We start from the raw sequence: 15,763 nt of genomic DNA, 5'->3' as shown, positions 1-15,763 counted from the left end.
TAAGAAGCATCTTGCTGAAATTATCACATCAAAAGAACCCTAAAGAAGCAAATACCTGCGTGCAGTACTCTAAAGCGTTGAGCAGAAGAAGTGAAAAGGCAATATGATAGCATACTAGTAACCTTGTCTGAATTAGGATCAAGCTAAGACACCTACATAGTTATATTAAACTCGAACTACCTTATAAATTGATAAACCTTGAAACATCATTATCGAGAAGCAAAATGTAAAACACAAAGAAGATGTCGCGGCTAGCTTTTACAAACTAGCAGAATATCACTGAACTACAACAAACACAATTGTGTAAGCGTTACGAATTCATTAAATGGAAAATGTCTAACAACCAAACACATGAACACCAAATAGAATTTGGTAGAGATTTCCTGCTATCCGCATTTTGCAAGTTATAATCTTCATTTTTCATCCCACAATTACTACCTCAGTTTCATTCCTAGTCGCACAAGCTAGGATCGTTCAATAATTCTTTTGGCACAAGCTTACCTAACAGCTTAAGCATACTTCTATCTAGTAAACCAGCTGCGATATCATCTATAAATAACGATAAAGTTGAAGCATCAAGTGAGTAACCTCTATCATCCATTTCCTGTAAAAGCATCTCCACATCATCATAGTGCCTGTTCTTTAGATATCCTTGGAGTAAAACACAGTAAGTAACATCATCTGGCGGGCAGCCACTCTCGTCCATTTTAAGAAACAACAACTTGGCCTCCCCCAATAGACCTTCCTGACAAAAACCACTTATCATCACAGTATAGGTATGAACATCAGGTTGCAAGCCTTTATCAATTAGGTCATGGAAAAGATTCTTTGCAATATCCACTTTCCCATATTTTCCTGCACCATTGATGAGGATATTGTACACAGCAATATCAGAATTAAGCTTGCCATCACCTACCAAATGAAACAAAGAGAGAGCCTCTTCTACTTGACGGTTTTTGCAAAAGCCCTCTAAAACTATTCGATAAGTGCATTCATTTGGAATTTGGCCTTGTGCATACATCTCATCAAAGAGTCTGCGCGCAGCTACACAACGCCCAACCAGAAAAAATCCTTGTATCATGGTGTTGTAAGTGACTACATTGGGTTTTAAACCTTTTCCAGACATTTCATGAAACATTTGCACAGCCTTCTCAATATTCAGATTCTTGCAATACCCATTCAATAAACTACTGTAAGTAACAACACTAGGAGCGAGACCTCTAAGTGTCATTGAATCAAAAATCTCCCTTGCTTTGATCATTTCCCCTCGCAGACAGTAGCCATCAATAAGTGAGTTGTATGTCACTATGTTTGGAACCTTACCTCTCTCAATCATGATGTTTATAACAGCCTCAGCTTCTTCTACTTTACCTTCCTTGCAAAACGCATCAACTAATACACTAAAGGTCTGCACATCCGGAGAAATGTTATCATCCTCCATTTCTTTTAGCAGCTTTGAGGCCTCATCCCAACGACCTAAGTTACAAAGGCCACGAATTAAAGAGGTGTAGGTAATGACATTTGGTAAAATTCCTTTTTCAAATAGCATCTCTTTAAAGAGCTTGAAAGCATCATCAATCAGTTTATCTTTGCAAAGACTATCAATGATGGTGTTATATGTAACAATACTAGGCTTGCAGTTTGTTTGTTCCATTAGCCTGAGCAAAGCAACTGCTGTAACGTTATTGCTGAACTTGCAAAGGCCTTTAATCATTGTGTTGTACATAACCACATTAGGTTCACAAAGTTTTTGTTTGACGAGCTTCTTGAATAACATCTCTGCTTCAAGAATCCTATCTTCAAGGACGAGTCCATCTAAGAGTGCACTATATATGTACACATTGGGTGGAATAGCTCGCCTAAAGCAGCTTCCTAGGACTGCAAAACCGTCGTTGGTGCGATTCAACTGACAACAACACTTGATTGCAATGCTACGGAGTAATTACTAACAGGAAGGCCAAGAGAACACATTTGGTTGAAAAGATGAAGAGAGGTAGAAAAATGTTTCATTTTAGTAACAGAGGTCAACAACTGATTAAACAGAACAACAGATGGAAAAGGGCGTCTCTGTGACATTTCATCGAACAGGTTGAGTGCATGATTCAAGTTGGTGATTTTATGAAGCATGGATCGATTCGTGGAGAAATTAGAGTGAAGAAGGAAGGGTGTGGTGATAAAATTACCTCTGAATTTGATAAGAAGAGAATTTGTGAGATTCATGATCGTCGATCCGTCGGTGTCGAAACGGAGTTGATGCTTCAACCTAACTAATTAGAAATGATAGAAAGCATGTTCTCTTTGTCTTATTTTGCAAATTTTCACTTTTATCTTAAATGTTAAAAGAGTTATACTGCACAATAATAAAAGTGACCCAATGGGACATTATGTTGGGGTAATTAGTTTGTGAGTCAAGTTATTCTATAAGAAGTGTAAGAAGGATTTATAGAGTGACAAGTGTTCAATAAGGGGTATGTTTAGCAAAAGTAGCTGGTGACTGGTAGCTGGAAACTGATGGCTGGAAGCTGGTAGCTAGTAGCTGTAGCCTTTTAGGGGTCAAGTTATTCTACAAAGGCTTCTAATTGTAAGAAGTGTAAGAAGGATTTATAGAGTGCCAAGTGTCCAATGACCTAAAACTAAACCCACTACATCACCACCAAAAACCTAAACACCCACACCCACCCCACCCCACCACCACCCAAAAACCTAACCCCCCCCCACCCCCCACCCAAAAACCTAAACCCCCCACCCCCCCCCCCCCGGCAAAAAAAAACAAAAAAAAAAACTATGCCTCACCAAAAAACCCCCAAAAAACCTAAACCCCCCCCACCCCCACCCCCCAAAAACCTAAAAAAAACCTAACCCCACCCCCACCCCCTCCTAAAAAAAACCTAAAAAAAAACTAAAAAAAACTAAACACCCACCCCCACCCAAAAACCTAAACCCCCACCCCCCACCCCCTCGGCAAAAAAAAAAAAAAAAAAAAAAAAAAAAAAACGATGTGGGGGTGGAGGGGGGAAGGGGTTAGGTTTTTGGTGGTGGTGGATGTTTAAGGGTTTTTTTTTTTTTTTTTTGTAGTGAAGTTTTTTTGTGTAGTGGGTTTTTTTAGGTTATTGGACACTTGTCACTCTATAAATCCTTCTTACACTTCTTACAATTAGGATTCTTTGTATTTGATCCTAATCCGCTTTTTAGATATATTTGGTGTTTGGTATAATAGCTGGAACTTTTAATAAAATGTATAAAATTACCAAAATGGACATAACTAAAAATTTAGAAAATTGGTGCATTAAAAAGTTCCTTATTTTGAGAGGTTAAAATAGTCATTTTTCCCTAAAAGCTTGTAGTTCCTTCTAAACGCTACTAGTAGTAGCGTTCAACCAAAAACTTCAAGCTCCTAACCTAAAAGCTCCATGCCAAACATACCCAAGCTAAAACTAAACCCACTACATCACCACCAAAAACCTAAACACCCACACCCACCCCCACCACCACCACCACCCAAAAACCTAACCCCCTCTCCACCCAAAAACCTAAACCCCCCCACCCCCCACACCACCCCCCCCCCCCCCCCCCCGGCAAAAAAAAAAAAAAAAAAAAAAAAAAAAAAAAAAAAAAAACTATACCTCACCAAAAAAACCCCCAAAATACCTAACCCCCCCCACCCCACCCCCACCCCCAAAAAACCTAACCCCCCTCCCCCCCCCCCCCCCCCCCCGGCAAAAAAAAAACAAAAAAAAACTAGGATCCTTTGTATTTGATCCTAATCCATTAGTTTGTATCAAATGATGTAGGTATAATTGTTACTGACAGAGTCATGAAATAAATATCATGAACTAGGTGTTCAAATAAAAACGTCATAAAAATAGATAATTTAAAAAAACACCATAAAAATACCTAGTTGAAAACGTCATAAAACACCCAGTTTAGAAAAAAAAAACATGAAAAACTCAGTTGAAAACGCTATAAAAACACACAGTTTAGAAAAACGTCATGTAAATACTTAGTTGAAAACGCCATAAAACACATAGTTCAGAAAGAAAACCCAGTTGAAAACACCATAAAAACACCCACTTCAGAAAAACGTCATAAAAACACAGTTGAAAACGCCATAAAGAAACAAAGTTCAAAACGTCATAAAAAACCCAGTTCATTTTTTTTCGAAAAATATATCAATAGTATACTCGTTGGAAAGATAAAAGAACGTTGAGTTTTATGGTGTAATATTTTTAGAAAAATAATCACGTATAAAAAAGTTATTGGCGTTTAAATATGATGGGGGGAAATGACATGTGATTAGCATGTGCACTCTTGGTTGGATCTTCCATTTTTACCTCTTCTGATAGTTCTAAGGTTCTCATCATTTACAAAAATGTCACCACATCATCAAAGTCACAAATACAAATTGATGTAAAAGTTCCCATCTCTCTGTATACAGTATAAACAAAATAGGATAACTATTATATATTAACATGTTTAGTGTCAGAGAATTGAACTGATATAATCTATTACATATCAAACAATTTATTCCAAGTCAATATAAGAAACTGATTACGACTAGACGAGGTAAGAAACATACATATTTTTAACTTATTATATTGCTTTATTTACCATTTACCAATTAATTTAAATAGTAAATATACTAAAACTCGGGTCAAAGAATCCAAACCTTATGTTTAATGTTTATTGTATGAGTTAGTTGATATTATGATACATAGAAAAAGGCTGAAACTATCCACACACTCTATCTGCCTATTTACACACCCTCTGTCTCGTATATGCCTCGTATAGGCCTATACAGAGCGTATAGGATTACATCAAACTCGGTGTCTGACTCATGTCAGTTCTGGTTTGACTGCTCCTACACGCCGCGTACAGGCCTATACGTGATGTATAGGACCCCTCGTATAGGTCTCATATATGACTCATGCCCCATATATGCCATGTATAGGCCGATATGGGGCGTATATAAGGTTATTTTTTAACATTTTATACAATGTTAATCGTTTTAGCAAACTTATATAAAAATATTATTTTTTTACAATCATTTTATACAATATTAGTTTTTTTAAAAACATTTTATACAATATTAGTTTTTTTATAAACATTTTATACAATATTAATCGTATGAGTAATATTAGTGTTATTATAATTAATATGAGTTTTATAATTAATATTAGTGTTATTGATATTAATATGAGTTTTTTATAATTAATATTAGTGTTATCGATATTAAAAAGAGAAAAAATTGATATTAATATGAGTTTTTTATAATTAATATTAGTGTTATCGATATTAAAAGAGAAAAAAAATACGCCGCATACAGGGCTAGACTGGGCGTCTAGTGTGGTCCAAAAGACCATTATAGCCCTGTTTTGCCCCCAGTCTAGCCCTGACTCAGGGGTAACATGGTCTTTTTTGTCTATACTCCCCGTATAGGCCTAGACTGGGCGTCTAGTGTGGTCCAAAAGACCATTATAGCCCTGTTTTGCCCCTAGTCTAGCCCTAACTCAGGGGTAAAATGGTCCTTTTTTTTGTCTATACGCCCCGTATAAGCCTATGCGAGGCATATACGGGTCATATAAGACAAAATATGACATAATCAGAGATTTTCTTGGAAATTGAAAAAGATTATACGCAACGTATAGACCTATACGAGGCGTATATGAGGGTCTGTAAATAGACACTTGGGTGTGTGAATATATAGACCCTATAAAAATCATATTTACCAATACAAAAAATAAACATCTTGAAACTTGGGTCTGACGCTTAAGCTGGAAAAATTAAGCCACTAATCTACGAATAAACATTAACCAAGTTTAAAAAATATTTACACATTTTTGTTAGATTAGTTTTAGCCTAGCTTACAATCTAATTACGAAAATAGAGCAGTTTGAACGTTACTACAATAGTTGATAGTTTATAGATAAACTGTAACTAAGTCCTTAAAATATTGAGTTCTTATTCGAACTTTGATAAAAAAAAGTTCTTAAGTTGAAAACAAACAATTAGATAGTATTTTATATTCAATAACGTTATTAAAGCTAGTTTCAAATTAATGAGTAAATTACAAAAATCGTCCTTTATGTATGTCACTTATTACAAACTGTGTTCTTTGTCTTTAATAATTACAGAAAACGTACTCGATGTTTGCAAACCCTTGCAAGTTATGTCCTTTATCCCTAACTCAGTTAATTTAAGTTTTGTGTTTAAATCTGACTAAATGGACCCCATATGAGGGTATTTTTGTGGTTAAATCTGACCAAATTGACCCCACATGAGAGTAAAATCACCAAAATACCCTGATGTAGGGTCTATTTGGTCAGATTTAACTACAAAAAATTAATTGAGTTAGGGCTAAAGGACATAACTTGCAAGGGTTTGCAAACATCGTGTACGTTTTCTGTAATTATTGAAGATAAATGACACAGTTTGCAATAAGTGACATACATAAAGGACGATTTTTGTAATTTACTCTAAATAATATATAACTTTTTCACCATTTCAAAAATTATTTAGTTAAATAATTAAATAAAACTTAGTTAAATAAAAAAAAAAAGAAAAATGTGTTTATATTATAAGAGTTAATTGCAGGGTTAGTCTCTGTGGTTCCAAACTAACAAAGTTGGGTACTAAGTTCTGATATGACGAAATACCCTAAGTTTTCGGTTAGTATTTAACAACTGTTAGCCTTAAGGCCCTAGAATGTTACAAAATCAAACGTTAAAACCTTAAATTGTTACTTTAAACTATTAGTACATGAGATTGTTACTTTCCACAAACCAAACCACATGGACTAACGATGTAATTAACTCTTATTTTTAAGTTGTTTGTAATCTTATAATTATTTTATTGAAATTATGTTTTTTTATTTTGTTTTAAATAAAAATGGTATATAAATTAAAAAATATATAAAATAAAAAAACAAATAATTAGGTACTCATGATAGGGGCCTTAAACCATTGGATGCAACTTATAGAGATGTGCTTTAAAGCCCCCTATGTGACATGGAACATACGTGACGTTTGTGTGGCGTGATAAAACCCCTAAGAGCTTTATACCACACCCATCAGCCTCACAACACGGTTTCGAGAAAATAGTTATATTGAGACGTAGATAAAAATTGGCATGTCGCAACGACAAACTCTTAATTTCATAAAACGTCATATATTAAAATTTATAAAAAAACTAAATATACTGACAATCAGTTATAATAATAAAAAAAGATAAAGCTTTAAAATTTTGCAAATCTACGCGACATGAATTTGGTGGGTATCGACTCGGTTCGTTATGGTACCAGCACTCGCTATAAAAACCGAAAGAGAAACAAAAAAAAGTTAAAGTCGTGATATGGAGACGTGTTTTAAATCGGTTAGAAACAATAGAAACGAATATTGATACCAGTACTAACGTTGTTTGGTCGATACTAAGTACTAATGTGCCCGTTTTGTTAATTGTACAATGCCGACAATTAGTATAATTAACGAACACAAGTTTTTTTTAACGGCAAGGAACGACGTGCCAACCACAGTGACATCAGGCGTTGTGGCCAAGGTCGACTACTCGACCGCCGCCAGCCCCTTGGCTCTCTCCAGATGCGCGGAAACCTGACCTCCACCCGCCCGAAGGCACGACAGTTGAATAATTGGTAAAACCTCGCCTCACATCCAAGTCGAACCGGCACCACCCGTATCCGTTCTTCACCTGGATGTCGTAGAAAATAATGAGGAGAGTGGAAATCAAACTTGGGTCACAAGGAACACCAATTCTTTCCCCAACCACTCCGGCACTACCTCGTTAGCACGAACACAAGTTATTTAAACTTTTTTTTGAAAGGCTAACAAAAAGCTTTTATACACCAAAAAGTGAGCAGGCTAACATCTGGTTAACTAGACCACCAAAAACATACATCAACTAAAATACAATTACAAACCCAAACATGCTAAATCAAAAGAAATCCGTGTTTCCCACGTGAGATCCCGCCATTTCGTTCTGCTCCGGAACCATTGGAAGGCAATAACTTTAACTTCCTCAATTAAGTTTGCCACGATAACCCACTTCTGGTAAAAAATCACACAGTTTCGGCATTTCCATATACTCCGGATTGTTGTTTGAATGATCAAATTCACCAGCGTTTTCCAGTTCTTCGACGATTGTGGTTATGTAAGTTTGCTAAATCTTTTAAATTCAACACAAAATAGGATTAATCCTACACCATCCGCTAATACGAGAAATTACTGTTTTGGCTCCTATGGTTTAGCCAGTTTAACCCTCTCAGCCTTATTTTTTTAACATATCAGACCCCAAGTTTGTATTTTATAACAATTTTTGCCACTGACAATAACTTTGTTACTTTTTTACAGTTAAGTGTAAGGGTAATTAGGTCATTATATACCACAGAGACTGTTTTTGATAATTACAAAATTCTTTTAATATTTAAGAGATTATTAATACAATTACTCAAAAAAAAATTTATTATTTCATTATTTTCACGATTATTATTTAACAAAATATGTTTTATATATACAAATAAATGCATATTTTCATTAAGCATTTGTTTTTTATAAACGTCGTTTTTAAAATCATTTGTTTTTTAACCTTTTTTAATCGTCTATCGTTTTTAAAATTATTCCTTTTTTAAATGTTTGTCTATTAACATCGTTCTTTTTAAAGTTGTTTGTCTTTTAAAGGTTTTTTAAACAATACATTTTATTACGTTCTCTTTGAAATCATTTTTAAACTTTTTAAACAATTCGTTTTTTAAGTCGTTTATTTTTAAAAGCGTTTCTTCTGAACCGTTCCTTTTAGAACCGTTTTTGAAATCGTTCATTTTTGAAACTTTGTATTCAGTTTACTTATAGCCGTTAGGGAAAAGGAACTTCAGAAAAATGAATGATAAATAGAAGGAATTTAAAACTATCGATTTTAAATGAAGATTTAAAAAAAACGACGTTTATAAAAAAACAAAACCTAAAAAATATGTTAACAAATGTAAGGTTTTAAAAAACGCACGAATTTAATAAACGAAAGGTTAAAAAATAACGAATTCTGAATAAACAAACGGTCCAAAGAATGGAAGATTTGAAAAAAAGAACCATTTAAAAAAATTGAAAATTGAACGATGTTTTGCAAACTTTTTAATTAAAATGTTTCATCTTTCTTTCAAATCTTACATTTCTTTTGTTTTTTATACACGTCGTTTCGTAAAATCTTAAAAGTGAACGACTTAAAAGGTGAGTTGTTTAAAAATATTTAAAAAACAAACAATTTTAAAAATAATGATGATCCCCAGTCCAAGTGGTTGGGAGGAGGTCAGGAGTTTTCCCCCCTTGGGGGTTTCTTCTGGAGGGGTGCAGGTTCGAGTCTACTCTGGTACCAATATTGGGTAATTCTAGTGCGGCTGGACCTTTGGGGGGGGGTTGGGATTCGAACCCGCAGTGCGGGCGAATTTCTTAAGGGGAGTGAACCGTTAACCGTTCAAAAAAAATAAAAAAATAAAATGAAGTGTTTAAAAAACTTTTAAGACAAACGACTTTTAAAAGAACGATTTTAAAAAATAAACGATTTAAAAAGGGACGATTTTAAAAACGATAGACGGTTTGAACAAAATGTTAAAAAATAAATTATTTTTTAAAACGGATTTTATAAAAACAAACGATTAATGAAAATACATATCTATTTGTATATTTAAAACGTATTGAACCTTTTTTGAATACCTTAGCTAGATGCCAACTTTCCTACATAAACCCGTCTTTTTCAGACAAAGTTGCTTAGTGGCATCCTGTTTTTTGGTGTGATATTCTTGTTTGGTGGCATGTCATTGAAGATCAACTCTTGCTTGATGCTATTTATAATAATGGAGTCCAAAATAGCATTTTACACTTGTGTTGATCCCTGAACCACCCACGCTCGTGAACGTAGACGACACTGGTGACATCGTACCATTTCAACCGGACCTTTTCGTCTCAAACTATTTCGACCCGAATTGGGGTGGTGAGGGTCGGAGTAATAAATTCCAATTTATTTGAGAACAAACACATCAAAAATGAAATTGAGATTCCAATTCTAACAATTTCTATTTCAATTCTTATATAAATTCCAATTCCGTTTCCAAACATTCGGTGAACCAAACACATATTTAAAGTTTATTTTGTTTGTTTAATAACCTAAAGAGTTTGGACCAAATAAAAGCGTGAAGTTCATCTAGTATTTTCTGGTTGATTTTTTTTTTATATAGTAATATTAACATAAAAAGTAATTCAATTAATATTTTAAGTTATATCATAGGCTTTAATGCTTGCTAAATCAGGTGAGGTCCATCCTATCACACCAATCATACTTTTTTTTGTTGTTTTTTTTCCTAATTTTTAGTTAAACTACAATTTGACAACTACATGATGGGTTAGTTAAAGTTCATTATGTGGATTAAAGGCTAGTGACATCTTGGGGTGGGTCCCCCCTTTTCTTCCTTTCTCGAGTTTGGCGGACTCAACCATGGCGCTTGTGCAACGGTGTTGGGGGCGCTATGGGTCTTACGTGACGGAGGGCGTGGTTCCACATCGGGTGATCTTATGATAATACCAATAGAAGGTTTAATAATACTAATACCATTTATGTTTAAAAATTTTCAAAAAGGATGATAACTATAATCATATAATAATACTAATTTCCCACATTTGCAAGCACCATCAATGAGGATATTGTATACCACGATATCAAAATTTAGTTTGCCATCATCCACCAAATGAAACAAAGAGAGAGCCTCTTCTACTTTATGGTTGTTGCAAAGTCCATCTAGAATAATTCGATAAGTGTATCCATTTAGAGCTTCGCCTTATGCTGCATCTCAACAAAGGGTTTGCGTGCAGCTACACAACGTCCGACCAGAAACAATCCCTCTATCATGGTGTTGTAAGTGACTACATCGAGTTTCAAACCCTTCCTAGTTATTTCATAGAGTATATGCATGGCCTCTTGTATATTCGAATTCTTCCAATACCCGTTCAACAAAGTGCTATAAGTTACAATATTTGGTAAAAGATCTCTAGACACCAGTGAATCAAAAATCGCCCTTGCTTTGATCATTTCACCTCATAAAACAGTAACCATCTATAAGTGAACACTATGTCTAGAACCTCACCTCTCTCAAACATGATGTTGATAACAGCCTCAGCTTTTTCCTTTTTTCGGAACCCAGTTTTTCCAAATAAAAGGGGTAGTCAGGCAAGGAGCTATGAACCTTGTCCATCTCTTCCTCATTCGTGAGATAATCTGAGATTTCAAGAAAAGCTCAATTCTGAATTCTCATCAATCATGCGTTTTTTCATACATCGTTTTCTTTAATCTCAGATCCAGTGCAGACTAGCAATCCTGGTTTCAATTATGATCAAGCTATGATATTCACATTGTTATATAAAAATGGAACTAGCTTTCACAAACTAGCAACATATCATTAAACTACAACAAACAAAAATGTATAAGGCTATCTCCAATGCTAAGAACGCCCTTAGACGCCCTTAACTGTCCAGTCAGCTGACATGTCATATCTTTACAAATTCTTAAAAATTCTTAAAAATCCTTACAAATCCTTAAAACCCTCAATTTTACCTCCAACCCTACAAACATCCTTACATTTTACAAATCATCACCTATTTTTATTTTAATTTAATTACTTAAACTGTTAAAATATATTTAAAATAAATATTTAATTATTTAACTAATATAACTACTCAAATATGATATATTCGTAATTTTTTAATTGATTTGTCTCCAAAACAGCTCACATCCCCATAAATATATATTATCACTTTGAAACCATCAAACATCCTTCTCTTACAAGAAGCAATGACGGCTATCGGCCGACACCACCATCAGCGACACCACCAGCAACTCCACCACTTCACATCTTATCTTTCTCTTCCAGTCACAAGAAAATGGTACCAACCCACTGCACGGCATTTAAATAACTTTTCTTTTTAGTTTGGCACAAGAACCGAGACAAAAGGGTGCCCTTGCAGTCGGATATTCCCTTCGGATCCCTCCCCTTCGGATATGCTCCAATGCGCCTGAAAACTTGGATAAATTCCACATCATCTCGGATGGGATTATGGATATTGCGTTGAAGACAGTCTAAGCATTGTGGATTCATTAAATGGACAATGTCTAGTGACCACACACATGTAAAACCACACATATCTAGGAACCAAACACATAACAACCAAATAGAATTTGGAAGAGATTTCCTGCTTTCTACATTTTGTAAGTTATTATCTTCATTTCACATCCCACAATTACTATCTCAGTTTACTCCCAGTCACACAAGCTAGGATCGTTCAATAATTCTTTTGGTACAAGCTTACCGAACAACTTAAGCATACTCCAATCTAGTGAACCAGTTGCGATCTGATCTATTAATAATGATAAAGTTGACGCATCAAGTGTGTAACCTCTATCATCCATTTCCTGTAAAAGCATCACCACATCATCATAGTGCTGGTTCTTTAGATATCCTTGGAGAAGAACACAATAAGTAACATCATTTGGGGGGCAGCCACTCTCGTCCATTTTAAGAAACAACAACTTGGCTTCCCCCAATAGACCTTCCTGACAAAAACCACTTATCATCACAGTGTATGTACGAACATTAGGTTGCAAGCCTTTATCAATTAGACCTTGGAAAAGAACCCTCGCAGTATTCACTCTCCCATATTTCCCTGCACCATCAATGAGGATATTGTACACAACAATATCAGAATTAAGCTTGCTATCACCCATCAAATGAAACAAAGAGAGAGCATCTTCTACTTGACGATTGTTGCAAAGGCCCTCTAAAACTATTCCATAAGTGCATTGGTCTGGGATTTGGCCTTGTGCATGCATCTCATCAAAGAGTTTGCGTGCATCTACACAGCGCCCAACCTGAAACAATCCTTGTAACATGGTGTTGTAAGTGACTACATCGGGTTGTAAACCTTTTCCAGCCATTTCACGAAACATTTGCATAGCCTTCTCAATATTCAGATTCTTGCAATACCCATTCAATAAACTATTATAAGTAACAACATTAGGAATGAGACCTCTAAGTGTCATTGAATCGAAAATCTCCCTTGCTTTGATCATTTCCCCTCGCAGACAGTAGCCATCAATAAGTGAGTTATATGTCACTATGTCTGGAAACTCACCTCTCTCAATCATGATGTTGATAACAGCCTCAGCTTCTTTTACTTTACCTTCCTTGCAAAATGCATCAACTAATGCAGTAAAGGTTTTCACATTTGGAGAAATGTTCTCATCCTCCATTTCTTTTAGCATCTTTGAGGCCTCATCCCAACGACCCATGTTACAAAGGCCACGAATTAAAGAGGTGTAGGTGATGACATCTGGTAAAATTCTTTTGTCATATACCATCTCGTTTAAGAGCTTGAAAGCATCATCCATCAGTTTATCCTTGCAAAGACTATCAATGATGGTGCCATATGTAACAATACTAGGCTTGCAGTTTTTTTGTTCCATTAGCCTAAGCAAAGCAAGTGCTGTAACGTTATTACTGAACTTGCAAAGGCCTTTAATCATTGTGTTGTAAGTAACGACATCAGGTTCACAAAGTTTTTGTTTGATGAGCTTCTTGAATAACATCTCTGCTTCAAGAATCCTATCTTCAAGGACGAGTCCGTCTAAGAGTGCATTAAATATGTACACATTGGGTGCAATAGCTCGCCTAAAGCAGCATCCTAGGAGTGCAAACCCGTCTTTGGTGCGATACAACTGGCAACAACACTTGATTGCAATGCTCATAGTGTAATTACTAACAGGAAGGCCAAGAGAACACATTTGGTTGAAAAGATGAAGAGAGGTAGAAAAATGTTTCATTTTAGTAACAGTGGTCAACAACTGATTAAACAGAACAACAGATGGAAGAGGGCGTCTCTGTGACATTTCATCGAACAGGTTGAGTGCATGATTCAAGTTGGTGATTTTATGAAACATGGATCGATTTGTGGAGAAATTAGAGTGAAGAAGGAAGGATTTGGTGATAAAATTACCTCCGAATTTGATAAGAAGATAATTTTTTAGATTCATGATCACGGAGTTGATGCTTCAACCTAACTAAGAAATGTTAGAAAGCATGTTCTCTTCGTCTTATCTTGCAAATTTTCACTTTTATCTTAAATGTTAAAAGACTTATACTGTACAATAAAAGTGATCCAATGGGACATAATGTTGGGTAACCCAATAAATCTAGGAAAAATCATCAAACTCAACCCAGGATGTGTTGGAAAAATAATTTAATCAAACAATTAATTTATTAATTACCGAGTTATCAGCCAAACCAGTTTGTTCCAACTTGAGCAAACTGATTAAAGAAAGGTAGAAGGAGACTGTCCCGTTGTCGGACGAATTTAAAGAACAAGTAAATTAAAACCAACCTGGCGAGTGAGAACGAAGATCCTTGAACAAAAGCCTTGAACTGCACGGAAAAATTCCTGTCCTTAAAGGATTTTACGCGCTCGTATTGCTGTGAGCTGCAGCGTAAACTCCCAGGATTTAATGCAGAACTGATCTGGTATTCCAACAGCAATGGAAACCAGAAAACGCAGAAGCTGGAACGAAAACAGAATCACACAATAGAGAGACAGAGAGCTGCGAAATTATCAGTAAATAAATGGGTAGCAGGAGCCTTCAATTTATAGGTTTAGGATTTACCAAAGAATGAGAAAAACGGGGAGAGATATACCAATCCCATACGAATTCGTTTTTCTGGATGCATATCCATACGAATTCGGTTACAGAATAGCTATCCCATACGAATTCGAATCAGTATGGGATAACCCCCACTGTTTCGAATTAATCTCTATCTCCCTATCTCATTTGAACCACAGATCTGACCCACCTGACCAGACCTTAGCTAAAAATAAAAGCTCCTCAGCTCCTCGCGTACGTGCGAAGTGCGAAGTGCAAAGTGCAAAGTGCAAAGTGCGCCCATTCGCGAGCTCGCGGCTCGGCTCGGCTCGGCGCGCGTGTGGGCTTCACCCACTTCTCAACCCATTTATCACTATGGAGGCCCATAAGGGGTAATCCCTTATAAACCACCCAAACTTCACTCACTCCACCAATGTGGGATGGAGGAAACATACCAACTTGTATGTTCCTCTTTAAAATTATCTTTAATATTTCCAACAATCCCCCACCAAGTTGGAATGTTTCCTTTCACTTAGACTAATGATGTCACTAAGTGTCACGGAGATTAAACCCAGTTTATGTTGATAAACAAGAAGAGACAGATTAGATGGTGTCCTATGGAATTAAACCATTAACCTGATAGCCCCCTTCGGTTTACCCCCCACACATCACCAGTTGACTTTGCGTTCACACTGAGCGCGAATATGGCCATGCGCTATAAATCCTTTTCATGACCCTTTAGAAGATAAACCACTAATCTTCACTCGAGGCGGCACCACCCCTAGATCATATAGGCAAAGTTTTACATTATCCACGTTGCTTTGTTAAGAGCATAAGCTCACCCTGGTTCTCGGCAACGACGTACTATCATACCTCACATGGATCTATCAAATTTGATAGTACCTTCTATCGTTAAGTGACTTCGTTGTTACCCATTAAACTTGAGAAATAGGAGCACTAAGTTCAAGTTGGGTTTCATCACTAACGATTCTATTGTGGTTTTAGACCCATGTCTCTCGCGGTATTCACAACCAAATCTCTCGTCAGAGGTTTAGTAAATGGATCTGCCAAGTTCTTACTTGTCTTG

The 15,763-nt window shown here is 35.8% G+C and overlaps 2 protein-coding genes across 2 annotated transcripts; both read right to left on the bottom strand.

Moving 5' to 3' along the window:
* Positions 1-227: 227 nt before the first annotated feature.
* On the bottom strand, positions 228-2,255 carry LOC110928352 (pentatricopeptide repeat-containing protein At3g22470, mitochondrial-like). Its single transcript, XM_035988278.1, has 2 exons — positions 1,920-2,255; positions 228-1,878 (listed from the first exon to the last, which is right to left on the bottom strand). The coding sequence occupies exons 1-2, from the start codon at positions 2,218-2,220 to the stop codon at positions 452-454; spliced, it is 1,728 nt and encodes a 575-aa protein (XP_035844171.1). The 5' UTR covers positions 2,221-2,255; the 3' UTR covers positions 228-451.
* Positions 2,256-12,249: 9,994 nt separating this feature from the next.
* LOC110930866 (pentatricopeptide repeat-containing protein At3g22470, mitochondrial) lies at positions 12,250-14,122 on the bottom strand. The gene has a single exon (XM_022174255.2). It carries the CDS (start codon positions 14,074-14,076, stop codon positions 12,301-12,303), a length of 1,776 nt encoding a protein of 591 aa, XP_022029947.1. The 5' UTR covers positions 14,077-14,122; the 3' UTR covers positions 12,250-12,300.
* Positions 14,123-15,763: the final 1,641 nt, after the last annotated feature.

Source organism: Helianthus annuus, chromosome 3 (assembly GCF_002127325.2).
Source record: "Helianthus annuus cultivar XRQ/B chromosome 3, HanXRQr2.0-SUNRISE, whole genome shotgun sequence".
NCBI lineage: Eukaryota > Viridiplantae > Streptophyta > Magnoliopsida > Asterales > Asteraceae > Helianthus > Helianthus annuus.
This window is presented reverse-complemented; position numbering and strand designations above follow the sequence as displayed.

Excerpts from the sequence above, each read along its gene's own strand:
- LOC110928352 (XM_035988278.1), bottom strand. The coding sequence starts at position 2,220 with ATGAATCTCACAAATTCTCTTCTTATCAAATTCAGAGGTAATTTTATC. Across the intron at positions 1,879-1,919 it reads CTCCGTAGCATTGCAATCAA|TCCTAGGAAGCTGCTTTAGG; the intron begins GTGTTGTTGTCA and ends ACGGTTTTGCAG.
- LOC110930866 (XM_022174255.2), bottom strand. The coding sequence starts at position 14,076 with ATGAATCTAAAAAATTATCTTCTTATCAAATTCGGAGGTAATTTTATC.